The 16904-nt window shown below is 41.8% G+C and overlaps 2 protein-coding genes across 3 annotated transcripts; one reads left to right on the forward strand and one right to left on the reverse strand.

Annotated features, from left to right (window-relative positions):
* Positions 1-3135, forward strand: LOC9268548 (uncharacterized). Its single transcript, XM_066310491.1, has 6 exons — positions 1-539; positions 649-879; positions 1064-1597; positions 1801-1953; positions 2348-2536; positions 2639-3135. Exons 3-6 carry the CDS (start codon positions 1492-1494, stop codon positions 2773-2775), a joined length of 585 nt encoding a protein of 194 aa, XP_066166588.1. The 5' UTR covers positions 1-539; positions 649-879; positions 1064-1491; the 3' UTR covers positions 2776-3135.
* Positions 3136-9540: 6405 nt separating this feature from the next.
* Positions 9541-12467, reverse strand: LOC9272603 (UPF0481 protein At3g47200). 2 transcript variants are annotated; one of them, XR_003242275.2, is made up of 3 exons: positions 12264-12467; positions 12067-12149; positions 9541-11719 (listed from the first exon to the last, which is right to left on the reverse strand). XR_003242275.2 is itself a non-coding variant. In XM_015783535.3 (2 exons), the coding sequence occupies exon 2, from the start codon at positions 11098-11100 to the stop codon at positions 10240-10242; it is 861 nt and encodes a 286-aa protein (XP_015639021.1). In that variant the 5' UTR covers positions 11101-12149; positions 12264-12467; the 3' UTR covers positions 9541-10239. The 2 variants fall into 2 exon arrangements, 1 of the variants encoding a protein (XP_015639021.1); XM_015783535.3 differs by having other exon boundaries at positions 9541-12149.
* Between the last annotated feature and the right edge of the window lie 4437 nt (positions 12468-16904).

Raw genomic sequence — 16904 nt, forward strand, 5'->3', positions numbered from 1 at the left:
AATCGCCATTCTCTCCTGGATATAAAGCTCAGAGATGCTGTCTTGGAAATTCCATTTTTGCTTGTGGATGAAAGCACCAGCTTTCTTTTTAGGAACTTTGTAGCGCTGGAGCAAACATGTCCAAAAGTAGGAAACGATGTTACTGCCTATGTTATTTTCATGGCTAAGCTTATGAACATGCCTGATGATGTAGCACTGTTGGCTAGAAAGGGGATCATTGCCCACCATTTGCGCACTGACAGAGATGTATCGCAGCTCTTTACGAAGCTGACGAAAGGTGTGGTATTTGATTTCTATGGGAATTATTACCTCATGCCCCTGTCTTTAGCCTTGGAGGCACATTACCAGAATCGTCTGCACAGGTGGATTGCATGGTTGAAGCACAACCATCTTAGTAACCCTTGGCTGGCCGTGGCAGGGTTGGCTGGTGTTATCGTGCTTTTCTGCACTGTTGCACAGACTGTCCTTACTGTCTTGTCTTATGTTGATCCCAGGTAAATACTCAGTGGCCAACAGTCTGTCTGACTCAAAGATTACAGGTAAAATTAGATGTACCTGGTACCATGTCTTATTTATATCCACTTGAGTTCCAACAGAAGGAATAAGGCCTGGAACAGACTTTTCTTAACTTGTGTATTCTATCCGTAGGACATGGAATAAAAGGTCTGCTTTAACTCAGTAGTTGCAATTACCATCAAGAATCAGTTCTCCTAAATGTGGAGAAACACAAACACACATTCCCCTTTCTTGACAACACATGGAAACTGTGTTGGTAGTTTTTGAGACACTAAATAAAATCTGCACACTTGGAGGAAACATGAATGCACTTTCAAGAGTGCAACTACTCTACAATGTGACCATGTGATCTATGATGCTTCGGTATGTCCAGATTCAAGAATGTTCACCTTGATTAGTTTTCGTTTATGAGGCTACTTCTGTCAGAAATGTTGAATATTTTGTTATTTAACGTAGCAATTTTAAATATTCTTAATTTTTTTTTCTAGACTAAGAGCTTTCCTCTTTATTAACCAAGTGAATTACTATCGATATGCTGTCATTGCAGCAAGAATGCTGGCACCTGAAACAGGCACGTGCTACAGTGATAGTTTTGTGCATTAAATTTGCACCTACGTTAGCTATCTGTTTTATAGACAACTTAAATTGAAGAGGATGTCAGACTCAGCTCTTGGATTTCATTCAGGGAATCATGGTTGTTGCTCTCTCTGAATGTTGACTGCCCTCAATCTCCACAGATTGACAGGTTCCTATCCTGGGAGTCAGTCTCTTCTATCGTTGTTTCATCAATCTATTCAGTTCCTTCTTGATTCCACAAGGTGCTTTTGACAAGGAAGGGTATCCTGAGCTGCTTCACTTTCATGCATTCAATTTAGTGAATCCATTTGGTGCCTATAGCCAGGTTAGTGAATAGCTACCCAGATACACTTCTTTGAAACATGAATCCAATGAGAAGTTGTATATCTCAGCCATGGAATGGCCTGTGATAATTTAAACAAAATATTTCTATGCTTTCTTTCCCTCCTAGAAGACCAGAGGGACACATCACACATAAGATGGCTGCCACATATCAACTGCCCAGGTATGCATGATATGTGGTCTTACCTCAGCCCCACAGTTATCGTAAAAAACAATTTTTACATGCTGTTTTTTCATATTACAACCCCCATTCTTCTTTTGAGCGAAATATCTCCATTCGGCTTAACTTGATGTTTTTAAAATAACTTTTTATGGTCTTCAAGATGCAACTTCAGCCATTACCTTCCTTTTTTCTTAAATACGCAGGAGATCTGCATATTTTTATATTAAGAAGAAAGAAAAGCCATAACCTTCCTTACCTTGGTGAAACTGGAGAGAACTTTCCAGACTGGGTTACTGCACTCGTCCACGATGGGGCTCAACATCCTGATATGCCCTCTGATAACTGGTGCTATGCAGGTAGAACCGCATCTCATCAGGCCAGTCCACAAAATCTTATTCTGAATTTCCAATTGAAGTCCTAGAAACCATCGCAATAATTTTCTTGTTTTCCAAACACACGTATCCATATACTTTCTATGCTTTTCTTTTTATTTCTTGTTTGTTTTCCTAGGTTTTGATTTCCCATATTTCAAACAGGGCCTATTATGACATGTTGGGAAATTAGGGAGCTATTGCTCTATGGCCCCAGCTTGAGATTTTGATTCTCGTTCCCCACATGCTGCATGATGTTCATTTAATGCTAAACAATTCATTGCTCGTTGGGACATGGAAATGGGGCTTCTCCTTTACCAATTCAATGACATTAAGCTACCACCTAGGTAACAAGTTCTATTGGGTATAAATTGTGAAGAAGAACAACTCCCAGCACTCATAGCAACAATGAAGAACACAGTCGCTCTCGTCTTGGCAGTGTTGTTTCTACTCATCGCTGATCTGATGATCGCTTCTGCTCTTGGGAGAGATGTTCTAGACCTCCCGGAGGACAGCAATATCAGTAAGCGTCACATAAAAAGGAGCCATTCTGGATCTAGCATGAACGGTACGTCAATTCATAGAGACTTGCTTACGGCTTGCCCAACCTGCGTTGTTCTGTTTTGCTAAATTATGTTCCCTGTGCAAACGTACTTTGCCTCTTTCTCAGGACAGAAGCCCGGTTTCTCAGAAGACAAGGGCTTTGTTCTTCTGAAACCGACTACTCGTCCTATTTATCTTCCACCTTGCGCTTCAACGGCCTCGCTACACCCAAGCAGGGGCACCAAGAGAGAGAAGCTTTGTTAAAGAGAGCCAATTAAAAGTAAAATAGTGCCATGCCTTCTGAAAAAAATATACTGCTGTCTGATTCGGTGATTCGGAAATAAAGGTTGTGTCGGTGTGGATCTTATGATTGCTATTTTTCGTATGAAGCTGCACCCTGATAACACATCCGTTCCAAAATATAGCTATCTAGAACTAGATTTGGCACCATAGTATACGCTAAACAAGTATGTATTATCTGTATACGTTTCTTTGTATTATGTAAGTACATTTCCAATAAGAACCTATTTAGTTTAGGGGACACTCAACAGGCGTGTATTATCTAAAAGAACAGGTGTGTGCATGGTATGACTTTCTGTGTTAGGAGACACGGTGTTTTTGTGATGTGTATGTGTATTGTTGCATGTCTTCCATGTCATGAGAAAAAAAGAATGCTACTCTTTTGTTTCATAACATAACAATCTAGTTTTTGTTTAGATATCGTCTAATCTTAATATAACAATCTAGTACTTAATTAGATATCACCTAATCTTTGAATCTTGATTGGAGTTTAAAATATTTTTGAACAGGGGAGTGCTATGTTAGCTGGGCATATTTGAACCATCTGAACATGTTGCAGTTTGTTAACAGCCAATGTCCAATCGTTTTCTCTTTTGTTACACGTTTTTTTTGAAGAATACAGCATGCTGGTTTTATATTATAGATGAGGGAAAAACTGTACAAGAACAGAGGAGCAGGAAAGGCATTGCTTGAAGCCAAGAATGTCTCTTGCCTACACAGAAACTATGAAAAGCATAATCTCCTGACTGCACTCCTTTGGCACCCGCCAATTTCCACAATTGAAGCTCATCTATAATCTTGCTTGCAAGTGCCGATGGCATGGATTCGACGCCTCTAAAGATGCTGTTGTTTCTTTCCATCCAAATCTCCCAAAGCGAGGTTAGGAAACCCCCTTTTTTTGCATTTTCTCTACTCCTTTTGTCTACTCATGCCAGCAGTTTAGCATGGTATCATCAATGTTCGCGTTGAGAAAACGTTGCGGTCTGATTTTGTGACCTATTTCCTGCCACACCCGATGTGTGAAGGGGCATTCCTTGAAGAGGTGCTGCACAGTTTCTAGATTCCTAAAACAAAGCTAGCAAAAATAGTTATTTGGCTAACCTTTGCATTGTAAGGCCATTCACAGTGCGTCACCAATTTTTGAGGAGCCAAAACTGCCACCTAGACTAAGAACTTCGTGAGCAACATCCTCCACAGTGCATGTGGTCTACTTTTTTCTTCACAGTGGGTCCCACCCGTTCTCTCTCCTCACTTGTTATCTCTCCCCTCTCTCTCTCTCTGCCTTTCCCCACATCCCATGAACCGCTCCCCCTCCTCCTTCAGTCATTGCGCCGCCAGCGCCCCTCTCTCTCCCACCCACCGCCGGCGCCCCTCTCCCCCTCCACCGCTCTCCCTACCACACCGCGTCGAGGTGGATCTGGAAGGCGGTGGCTCGGGGCGTCCTTCTCGGCGACGGCGCCCGGGCAAAGAGTTGGCCGAAGCGGCGACGACGCCGGACGGAGCGGTGACGGCGCTGGGCGGAGCGGTGACGGCGCTAGGCGGAGCAGCAGCAGGGCGACCGGATCTAGCCCGGGGCAGTTCCCCTTCCCCACCATCGCCGGCGCAGCTCCCCTTTCCCGACCGCCGCGACAGCTCTCCCTGCTTCCACCTCTCCTCGTGGGGGCGGAAGCTGTGGATGACGGCGGCGCAGCGGCGGCGAGGCGCCGAGCAGAGCGGCAGTGGAACGGTGGTGGCGCCGAGCTGCGGATCTCGGTCGCCCTCTCCTCCCTCATGTCTTCCTCTCCCTCTCCGTCGCCCTCTCCTCCCCTAATAACGACGGCGTAGATCGGGATGGGTCGCCGCCACCACCCCGACGAGCTCGGCGCTGTGGTGCCTCCCTTCCTGTCCTCTCTCTCTGTTTCTTGATGGCGTAGGAAACAATGTTGTGGGCCCAGACGCAATTCTGACGAAGAACGGGGAGCCAACTTAGGTGGTGTTTGGATCCAGGGACTTAACTTTAGTCCCTGTCTTTAGACACTAATTTAGAGTATTAAATATAGACTACTTAGAAAACTAATTACATAAATGAAAGCTAATTCACGAGACAATTTTTTTAAGCCTAATTAATCTATAATTAGAGAATGTTTACTGTAGCATCACATAGGCTAATCATGGATTAGTTAGGCTCAATAGATTCGTCTCGCGAATTAGTCCAAGATTATGGATGAGTTTTATTAATAGTCTACGTTTAATATTTATAATTAATATTCAAACATCCGATGTGATAGGGACTTAAAAGTTTTAGTCCCATCTAAACAGGGCCTTAGGCTCCGAGTTCCTGGCAGGAGTATGACAGTGGCAAACGTGGCGGCTCAAATCCGTGTTGGCGTGTCGAGGCTGAACGCCATGGCGATGCATTGTGAATGGCCTAAGCGGTCTGCTGTCCATATTCTATTTTGAACAAGAAGCCAAGCGAAGAACTTGTGTTTCTCCGGTGCCCAAGTCTTCCATACGAGGCCCGCTGATTCCGATCTTGTTTTTCCCATAATTGCATGATATACACAGAGCTTGCCGTGTACGAGCCGCTGGCCGACCATCTCCATTGGATTGTATCCTCAGTCCCTTCCTAGATCACGGTCCCGTGTTGCTAAGTACTTCCCAAACGCTTATGTATTCCTGAAGCAGTTGGAGTGTCATTCCAAACGTTGTTTGTTATTGCTTCAAAAACTGATCTCTTACACGTATCGTTGCACCACTCATTCTAGTCCAATGCTGCACGCACACCACCGCACCTCATATTAGGCACACAAGTTTGCCTACTTGAGGATAAAAACGGTCAAAAACGTTTGGAATCGATAAAATCTATTTCAAAACGACATTTGATAAGTTGGTAATTGATCATATTTGTTAATTTAACTATTCAGTTTTGATATAAATACAACACTAAAAAAGTTAAGTTTTATGCGTGACAAAAAGGTAATGGTAGAAAATGGTTCCACTTATATTTTCTGTTACCATTTTCATACACACGGTATTCTAGAACCTTTTATCCCACTTCTTTTTTTTATTAGGTAAATTATAGACCAAATGTAGATTTTTTTTCTACCTCGTTGTTTTCAGGGTTAAGTTCGATTAACCCTAGTTTTTGGTCGGTAAAAAGTTACAAACCCATGGGCCAACCCATTTACATCACTACTTTATATATGCGAATGCGTCCCTATACACTTCCTTGAAACAAAAAATGCGTGTGTGCATTGTGCATACATCTGCTGATCTGCATACTACTCATTCAGTTGTCACTTAGGGGAAAAGAAACGCGTTGTTACGTCATCAATTCCTCAGTCTTCCAACCTGGATTTTTTTTTACCTTTTATTCCTTTAAACTTATTCTACCAATAGATCCCTTAAAAATATTTATTCTAGAAATGATCCCTTTTCGCATCGGCTACGTCATTGGCGTCGTGATCCAATATGACGGCACCAATGACTTTGACGCCATCCCCATTGCCCTTCGGTGGAGCTAAGCCACTAATGTGAACGGGGACGACACTAGTATCTTTGACGCTGAGGACCTATTTCCAAAAAAACTCAAAAAGAACCAATTTGTAACATAAAAGGATATAGTTGTAATAAAAAAATTACAAATAGGTCCTGTTTTGTAATTTTTTTTATTACAAATAAGTCCCCTTTTCAAAAAATTATAAATAGCTCATCGGCGCCAATGATATTGGCGTCGTCCCCTTCATATTAGTGAATTAGTTTTCACCGAGGAGCAATGGGGACGGCGCCAATGACATTGGTGTGTCGAAAAGAATATATTTATAGAATAATATTTGTAGAGATATATTCCTAGAATAAGTTTTTTTAGAGGTATATTCCTAGAATAGAATCCAAAAACATTAAAAGGTGAAAATGCAGGTCTTCGGGAGACTCAGGCCTCAGCATGAGAGATTGGTGGCTCGATGCGAGTATCCCGTTCCGGATCAGCTACCAGAAATCCTTCGACGCACTTTGCTGAGGAAAGGAAAGGAACAAGGTGTTTTTACCAGAAGTCGCGCACAGCAGGACAGCCTTTTGGGATATCAAAGATGACATTCTGGACGGAAGCAGCTAGTGTTTGGACGTGTCCTCCATTGCTCTATTCCACCGATTGACCTGCAGGGGTGAAATAAACTCACTAATCGTCGATGCAGCATGTTTTCCTCCCATCCAAAACAGAAGAGTTTTTGGCCAATATCAGATATAGAATTTTCGGCTGGAGATTTACAAACATACTTCAATAATTATTTTCTCTTAAAGTGTGTTTGTTAGAAGCCAGTCTTTATGGGTCGCCTGAATGTTTACTCTCTTTTGAGAGAATTATGCAATAAGTGGCTATAGTTTTCTTGAAACAAAAGCTATCATTTATTCCATTATCATGATGTTGTTCATTCTCTAGCTTCCGACCAGGTTTTGGGTACATATACGACAGAGATGTAGCTGATGGTAAAAAGTTGGCTTATTCGCCTCAGTGATTACTTCAAGTAAATGCTAAAGAATCTCTTCCATGAATTCAGAGATATCAGTGGTAATGTACGGCATAACATGATTACATGAGATGAGTTGATAAATTATCCTGATAAAGAAGAGAATATGAAAATGCACTTTGATTTGTTACACCAGATTGCTAGGGCTGTAGAAGGAAGGGACTTGTGCCCTGCTGATCAGACCAACGATTAAAAGTACGGGAACCGAGTTCTTTCACTAACTTTCCCACTCACCTTCCACGTATTCCACGCGTATGCTTTTCAAATTGATAAAAGGTTTTTTTTTGCAAAAAAAAAATTATACGAAAGTTTCTTTAAAACATCATATTAATCTATTTTTCAAAAAAAAAATACTTAGGGATAACAAAATGTGTCGCTTCGTTTTACGTACGGTGGAGGTGAGCGAACCCACCCTAAGGATCACTACTCTCCCTGTAGATTTTTACAAGGTGTATTTTGATTTGAAAAGGTCAACTTCTTTTGGATTTTGAGCAACAATTAGTCAATTTAATGTACCAAAATTATACCAATATATTAACATCTCAAAATACTTTAACAAAATGTTGGTTTTAAAGGTATCAACAATATATTTATGAGAAATCAATGGCCAAAGCGTGATCCTTTAGACTTTTTAAAAATAAAATACGGCCTATAAAAATCGAGGAGGTAGTAATATATTACACCGGGGACTGGATTACAATGGGGATGAGGGTATCACATGGAGTGTAAGAATACTAATCAACATGAGGAAACGAAAATCAATAATTTATCTGTGTCTAATCGCCATGTAGTCCCCTTGTTTTTGCACTTACCAGGTCTCCGAAGAGGTCATTAAACTGCATCTATATATCAATTTGGCATCATTAGTATATGAAAAATATTAGGAAGTATTTAGTGACATATAAATATAAGGAATTGCACGTTTTCTTAACCTAAAAATGAATAACAGTGTATCTATTACAACAACATTTGAAAACAATGTATTACCATAACAGGGTGTGATCTTAATCCTAGCACCTAACTAGCTCTTAATAGAAGTTGTTGAGCAATTCTACGGTTCTTGAGGAGATACCATGAGGTACCAAAAATTTAGTGTAAAATTTAGTACCTCTTGGTATCTAGGTAGAGGTACCTAGGTAGGTACTATGAGGTACCAAATTTATAATAAAAAAAGTGGTACCTCATGGTACTGTTGACAGAAAACACGAGGCCTGGGAGATCTGCTTAACTCCAGTGCAGGTCCAAAGCTTGCCTTCGAATGTATGAGCGTGCCAGTTGATTTGATCCTATAATCAACAAGAAATAGAGACAAAGAATTCGTGGTTAAATCTATAAATGATAGCCGATCGGCTAGGTGCCGATGAAATATCATTTATCTTTGAGCCGATGTCATCTATGAATCGATCGGCGGTTATAAATAGATAGTAAGGAACTAAATCTATTCGATCGGCTGTAGATATTAACGATATATAGTTCTTATATTAATATATACTTTAATCAAGTGATTGGGATAGATCGGTCATCATGCCGAGATAGTATAAATCACTTAGATCGAAATATATATTAATAACAGGATTATATATGTTTATAGCATAGCCGATCGGATAGATCTAGCATGTATCGGTTAATACTCCGATACTACTTTATATAAAGATATCAAACCAAATATAATATACCAAACAAAAGCTTAATATACTTAAATACAATAAGATCCTGACATAAAGGGCGGATTTAACATGTCATTGAAGCATATAGATCGAATATGGTTAAATCAGATAAGATCGGCTGAAACTCCGATACTACCCTAATCGGCAATCAGAGGACATGCTAGAGATTGATATTCTAAGCACGACTTAATAGATCAAACTCAACTGATGCAGCATTAGGTATGAAAAGAAGAACAATATCTAGACAATCAAGCCGCTGGGTGTTTCATAAAGTGGTAGATATCTTATATGATCTAGGACAACGTCGCTATTTAACATAATCGGCTGCCTTCTATTAACAGATGTTAGCCGATTGTAAATTAGATGATGATATTGCCAAGGATTATGTAAGATATATGACAACTTGACGAATTATATAGACAAGATTAGAGTGTCATAAAGATGGAAGCACTAATCTCGAGAACACAAGTCGTCATAACAAGTTTTACCTCTTGTTGAAGATCGAAACCGATGCAGCTCAACCCGAAAGCAAGAACTCGTCGAAACAAAACTAAAGCAAAAAGGTGGCGATGCGCCGAAATTGTATTGAACGTGTGTGTTAAAAATACATAGGGCTCGGGGTCTATTTATACCCGAGAATTACAAGATATGTCCATACCGGACACGACCACTATCTCTAACAAACTCTAAGATACCATAAGTCTTTGCGGCAGACTTTTGCCCAAACATATCTCTAAGGAAGTTACATAAAACATCCTAATTAATAGATACAATTGCCTTATCAGGACTCTATCCATGTGCGGCAATCATCTTGAAGCACCTCAATTCAACCCAATGTCATATACCAAATTATACTGTCGGAATCGGCTGCATCGGCCTACCTAGCCCGACTTAGACCCAGCCGATCCTAATCGTAGCCGATCTGGACTTCAGCCGATTCTTGCTCTGTTCTCGAATCAATCTCCGCCTTCGACTCCACCTCGATCTAGACTCCTCTTCCGATGCTGATATTACCAAATTTGGTCATTAACAGGTACTACTCGAGGACGCGTTGATAAAAAAAAAAGCGGTGCTGAGATGTAATGTGGAACTCTATGACATCCTTAGGTGGGACGATATTCCCCCAGGGGTGGAGGTTTTGGTGAGCAGTGATATCACTGGGTCTATGAGGTAATGGAATCATTCCATATAAAAAAAAAAAAAAGCGGTGCGAAGGCGGGATGCACCTGAAACATACTCTTTTGCTTTATCTAGGTTTATGCTGTGTACGATAAGAAAGCAAGAACAGTTTGCAAAATACTGCATAATACTATGAAAGCGGAAGTTATTGCAGCAAAACCTAACCACGGATTGCTGAAATGATTGTGCCACAGCCATGCATTCCACCTATTTAGACGACTTTGGTAATGTGCTTCCATGGCACAATATAAGGATTTCAGGTAGTGTTCACCTCTAAAGTCAAATGCCACATACTCAAAAAGTTTGGTGAAGAGAGTCGACACTTCCTCATCGCTTTCCATCTGATGGACTATTATCCCTTTCTGTGCAAGAAGTGCAACATCAGCAGCTGTACTGACAAATTCAGACATGAGCACAATGTAAGCAGTGATGTCGTCGCTGACTTGAGGACATGTTTGCTCAAGAGCAACAAGATTTCTGAAAAGCAAAGAAGATTTATCATCGATTGGCAAACATGGTATTTCCATGACTCCTTTCCTGAATCTAATGTCCAACAAAGAATGAGGGTCTTCTTCATGAAAGTCCCGTTTCTTGAATTCTATTCCTGCCTCATGATAGTCCACTGCTCTACGCCACCGATAAACATGCTCTGGTGAATTCAACTTGCTTAATTCATATAACATGTTTTGCTCCTGTCCAACACAGAAGACCTTTTGGCCAAAATCAGATATATAGTCAAAGTAGTGAGACTTTCCAGCATGACCATGATGCTGTTTATCCTCCACCTTGTGACCAGGCTTCAGGTACATACGGCACAGATGTAGCAGATGGTAAAAGTCTACTGGCCTATTCTCCTCAGTGATTGCTTTTGGGAAATGGTAAAGAATGCCTTCCATGAATTCAGAAATATCACTTGTAAGTAATGGTGTAGTCGCCATGGTATCACGAGAGAACAGCTGATAAATGGCCCTAATAACGAAGAAGGGAATTTGATTCTCCAGCAGCAGTAGGTCATACACAGCAGAACTATTATACCATCAACAGTATCACTATCTTCTTGGATCCCATGACCATCAACAGAAGCTTCATGTGTGTCTTTAGCCCTGCAAATCCCTTGCATACCTCCAAGATAAACAAGAATGAAGCAGCTATCCAGCAGAAGCATCTGCAAGAACTCCTTACTGTCCATGTCTATGTCCTCACTGTAACAGCCTCTTACCTGTTTCTCCAGCCCAGAAAGCAAGCTCGGGTACTCACGCAAGCTAACATGATGGTTTAGCTTAAGAATGTAGTCTACACATATCCACTTCTCTGTTTCCATGGCAAGCAGAGGCAACTCTGAATGGTGATAAGGGCCAATTGAGAGAACACTTGGTTCATATGCGTTCCTATCATTCTGACGAATTCAGCATACTATTTTGCATATAAGGCAGCATTTGTTTCCATTCCCTCGATACTCATTCAGTGCAATGCGACGATTTAGATCTGCCCTCATGGAACCAGCTAGCTCATCAATGTCAACATCATCAGTATTGTCATATTGTTCAGTCAACATATCTGTTAAGAAATGAAAATCGGTACTTTCAAATAGTGATTAAGAAAACTGCTATCATGAAAAGGTTGGGGAGAAAGAAAATAATCAACCGATAAATTAATTTCTTTTAAATTTCAATGCACTAACAATCTAAAAAATAAGTATTAGATAGCTCAATTTGATGGGAAGACATCTCTTGGGGAAAATTTATGCCCATTGTCATCAGCGTGGATTATACTGACAGAGGAACGCACAAATCACATGAATTAGATCCAATGACTCTGAACCCTGACTAATCTCCTGAGTCCTGAACAATACAAATAAGCCCTGCATGAACAGTAAAACCAAATGCGGTTTTGTCATTTGGCACCTTCAACTGCCGATTCACCGCGCGATTGCCCTACAAGTTATTCCTGTCCGCCTCCAAATACAGGTAGGGGCAGATTCACTATGCTAAAAAATCAAGAACGGAAGAGGAAATATCAGATTCATCAATGCGGCCCATTTTGGCGATCGAACAAAGAAAGAAAATTCCCCACCCACAGAGAGGGGAAAGAACCAACTCACCCTCACCCATCATAGGGCGGCTCGTTCGCGGCGTTGGCGCAACAATAAGAAGGGATCATCACATCAGCACGTCCATCCATCCATCCAGCATTACGAGCGGAAGAAGAAGATCTCCTTGATGAGGAAATTTTGAAGTGCGCGTGGCTAGGGTTAGGGCTGGAAGCGAGTGCAGAAGGAAGAAGAACCTGCATAGCTTGAGGGAATAGGTTCAATTTGACTCCCTTAAAATTGACACGAATCTAATCCGTGGCCCTGAACTACAAAACAAGATATTTTAAGTGACACGAATCTAATCCGTGACCCTGAACTACAAAACCAGATATCTTAACTGCCTAAACTGTTAAAACCGGTGCAATTTGACTCCCTTGGTGGTTTTGGAGGGTGGTTTCGTTGGCGTGGCAGTATTGACCTGGTCTTCCTTCCACGTGGCGCTGACATGGCGGGCATTATAATTTAAAAAATATTATGAGACCCATTTGTCATTCACATAAAAAAAAATTGTTTGACCCTTGACATGCGGGGCCCACGTGTCATCCTCTCTCCTTCCCTCTTTTGTCCTCCCTCTCTCCCTTCTCTCTCCTCTCCCCACGCCGGCATCATGGAGCCCAGCCTAGCCGGTCCTTGCACGCGTAGCTCCAGAAGAGAGTGTAGCAGAAGTACTGCGCCAAGCAGGTGACGCGAAGAAGCACTGCCACGACGAGCATGTGCACGCGGTCGTGCGCCCGCGGCGCGCAATCCTTGCAGTACACCTTGCAGATATCCTCGCGGTCGTCGCTGGTGCTGGGGCGCCACCGGAGGAGCAGCACGAGGTGGTGGAAGATCTTGACGTGCTGGACTGCTGGTACAGGCACGCGATGGTGAAGAGCGTGTTGAGGAACCGGTAGTTGATCACCTCCGTCCACTTCTTCTACTGCTCGTCGTCGGGATGGCAGAGTCGAGCATGCCGGTCATGATGAGCATGAACAGCAGCAGTAGGCCAGCAGCCCGGCGGCGACGAATGCCGACCAAATGATCATGGCAAAGTTCCCTTCACCTTGCCGTGCTCCTCCATGGTTGACATGCTTTTGCGTACATGGTGCGATGCAGATGGCGGTGACGGCGGCGTTGAACGTGTGATGATTTTGGCAGGAAACAATCGCACGTTTCAGTGCGTTGCTTACGCGTTAATATATGATTAGAATAGCCTTCATCGTGGCGATTACAGAAGCCCACGAGATCGGCAACAACCGCGCCAACTCGGGAGAGAAACTAGCATGCGATAACAAATGTAAAGGAAGAGATAAAATCTAATCCTATCTTATCACAACTAAACTGATCATTATCACATGCATAGAGATAGAAACAGACTCAACTAACACCCTCTCTCAATCATAACCTTGCTAGGTTAAGATTGGCTTTAAACTTCTCCAGAAGATTAGTTGACAGTGGTTTAGTAAATCCATCAGCAACTTGACCACCGGAAGAAACAAAATCAATTTCCAACAATTTCTGACTTACCCTTTCTCTGACAAAGTGATAGTCAACTTCTATGTGCTTTGTTCTTGCATGAAACATTGGATTAGCAGATAAATATTTTGCACCAAGATTGTCACACCAAATTTTACCTGCACGGGGACTTTTAATCCCTAACTCAGAAAGCAGAGTCTGCACCCACATAATTTCTGCTGTTGCATTAGCTATCGCCTTATACTCAGACTCAGTACTAGACCTTGACACTGTGGCTTGTTTTCTAGCATTCCATGACACTAGATTTGAGCCAACAAATATAGCAAACCCACCTGTTGACCTTCTGTCATCTATACTTCCAGCCCAATCTGCATTAGAAAATCCACTGACCAGTGTAGACCCTGACTTATGTATATTCAAGCCCATCTTAGTACATTGTTTTATATATCTTAGGATTCTTTTAACAGCTGCCCAATGTACTGTTGTGGGAGTATGAAGGAACTGACAAACTTTGTTAACAGAGGAGGCTATATCAGGCCTAGTGAGAGTTAAATATTGCAAGGCACCAACTATACTTCTATATTGTGTAGCATCATTTGGACCTAAAGGGGACCCTTCATGAACAGAAAATTTTTCACTTACTGACAAAGGAGTAGCTGCTAGTTTACAATTCATCATTCCTACTTTCTTTAGTAAATCAGTAGCATACTTATCTTGTGTCAAAATAATACCATTATGTATCTTGCTTACCTCAATACCAAGAAAGTAGTGTAGTTCTCCAAGATCTTTTAAGGCAAAGTCTGTCTTTAGATCCTGAAGTAAAGCTGCAATTGCCCTCTCTGATGAACTGGCTACAATTATATCATCAACATAAACAAGAACAAAGATAGTGACCTCCCCTTTATTCAGGAAGAACAAGGAAGTGTCTGCCTTTGATCCACTGAACCCAAGTTCAATCAATTTCTGACTCAGTCTAGCAAACCAGGTCCTTGGGGCCAGTTTTAGTCCATACAGGGATTTATCAAGTTTGCATATATAGTGTGGTTTGGTGACATCCTCGAACCCTGGAGGTTGTTGCATATACACCTCCTCTTCTAGATACCCATGAAGAAAAGCATTCTGAACATCCAGTTGTCTAAGACTCCATCCTCTAGACACGACAATGGATAATATTATCCTAATTGTGGCTGCTTTTACTACTGGACTAAAGGTATCCTCATAATCTATACCATACCTTTGTTTGAATCCCTTATCTACTAGACGAGCTTTATATCTATCTAGAGAACCATCAGCCTTTCTTTTAATTTTATACACCCATTTGCACCCGATGACATTGTTCCCTCTCTGAGGTGGAACTAGGTGCCAAGTGTTATTCTTAACTAATGCTTCATATTCTGCATCCATGGCTAATTTCCAATTTTTGTCCTTTAGGGCCTCTTTGATCACTAGGTTCACCTGAACTAGTAAAGCAGGAGTATTTAACTGTGCCATCAGTATATACCTTTTCCTTGTGAATGTCACTTTGTAGCCTTGTTCTGGGACGGACCTGTTGTGGTTCCTGAGTCTCCATCTGTTGAACATGAGGCAGTATAGTGTCGGCATCGGGATTAATACCTGTGACATCAGTATCAATGTCATTCATGTCAAGTATTTCAACATCTGTTACAGGACTGCCCAACGTCTCTTCGCCCGTCGCTGTGCCTGTCATTGTGCCTGACTGCTGCCCCCTTGTCTCCTGATGCGGCGGTGGCCCCTGCAGAATAATGCGATCGGCGGCAGACGGATGCTGGTGCAGAGACGTGTCAGCACTGGACTGGCGGACAGGAGACGCGTCAGGCGTGCGCGCAGGGGAGCGGTGCACAGATCCGTCAGGGCGGGAGCAGGAATCATCATGGGAGTCAGCGCCAGGCGGATCTTCTTTGGCTGTTTGATCTGTTGCAGCATCTTGAGGAAAATTGTGAGACATATTAGGCGGATTAGCAGGTGGATTAGCCCATGAATGGAATACCTGTTCATCCCCACTAATAATATTAGGTGACAAGAGAGATAATTCAGACCGAAGACAAGCTCCTGCATTAGCATGGAGTTCAGAAAAAGGAAACACCGTTTCGTCAAAGACAACGTCACGAGAAATATAGACACGGCCTGAGGATATATCAAGACACTTGAAACCTTTGTGCATGTTGCTAAAACCAAGAAAAGCGCATCTAGTAGAGCGGAATTGAAACTTGTGTTTATTATAGGGACAAAGGTTTGGCCAACATGCACAACCAAAAATCCGTAGAGCGGAATAATCTGGTTTATGATGAAATATTTTTTCCAAAGGAGTAGTATTTTGGATAACTCTGCTAGGGACTCGATTAATTAGATAGGTGGCTGCCTGGAAGGCTTCATCCCAAAATTTCAATGGCATAAAGGCATGAGATAGTATAGAGAGGCCTACCTCAACTATGTGTCTATGTTTTCTTTCAGCAGACCCATTTTGTTGGTGTGTGTGAGGACATGACACATGATGAACTATGCCAATTTTAGAAAAAAAAAAGGAGTTTAGGGTTTGATATTCCCCTCCCCAGTCAGTTTGCATGGCTAGAATTTTCTTGTCAAGCAGCCGTTCTACCATAACCTGAAACTCCTGAAACTTTTCAAAGACTTGAGACTTATGCTGTAGCATATAGATCTAAGTAAATTTACTAAAATCATCAATGAAACTAACATAGTACTTCTTTCTCCCTACAGACTCTGGAGCAGGACCCCATACATCAAAGAAGACAAGCTCTAGAGGGTGTTGGGAGACACTAGATAAAACAGGAAATGGTAATTGATGACTCTTTGCTTGCTTACAAGCATTACAAACTGACTCATTTGACACATCTAAACATGAGAGATTATTTTTATTGACCACCTGTCTAACCACTGACGAGGAGGGATGACCTAGACGACTGTGCCACCGATGGAAGGAGATCTTGGCGGCATTGCAGGCATACTTCAAGGATGGCTTGGGAAGTGGATAGAGCCTGCAATGTGATCTTCCTCTAAGGAGCATTTTCTTGGTGACCAGATCCTTAAGATAAAAATAATCTCGATGAAGTTCAAGAAAAGCAGAGTTATTCTCAACTAGACGATGAACAGATATAAGATTTTTCTGAGCTTGAGGGACATATAGCACATTTTTAAGATGGATGTTGCGACTATTAG

This window comes from Oryza sativa, chromosome 5 (assembly GCF_034140825.1).
Source record: "Oryza sativa Japonica Group chromosome 5, ASM3414082v1".
Taxonomy (NCBI): Eukaryota; Viridiplantae; Streptophyta; class Magnoliopsida; order Poales; family Poaceae; genus Oryza; species Oryza sativa.

Bases quoted from the DNA above. Each gene is read 5' to 3' on its own strand.
- LOC9268548 (XM_066310491.1), top strand. From the start codon at position 1,492: ATGGCCTGTGATAATTTAAACAAAATATTTCTATGCTTTCTTTCCCTC. The intron at 1,954-2,347 runs GTAGAACCGCAT...TAAATTGTGAAG, and splicing joins TGATAACTGGTGCTATGCAG to AAGAACAACTCCCAGCACTC. The intron at 2,537-2,638 runs GTACGTCAATTC...CCTCTTTCTCAG, and splicing joins TTCTGGATCTAGCATGAACG to GACAGAAGCCCGGTTTCTCA.
- LOC9272603 (XM_015783535.3), bottom strand. From the start codon at position 11,100: ATGGCGACTACACCATTACTTACAAGTGATATTTCTGAATTCATGGAA.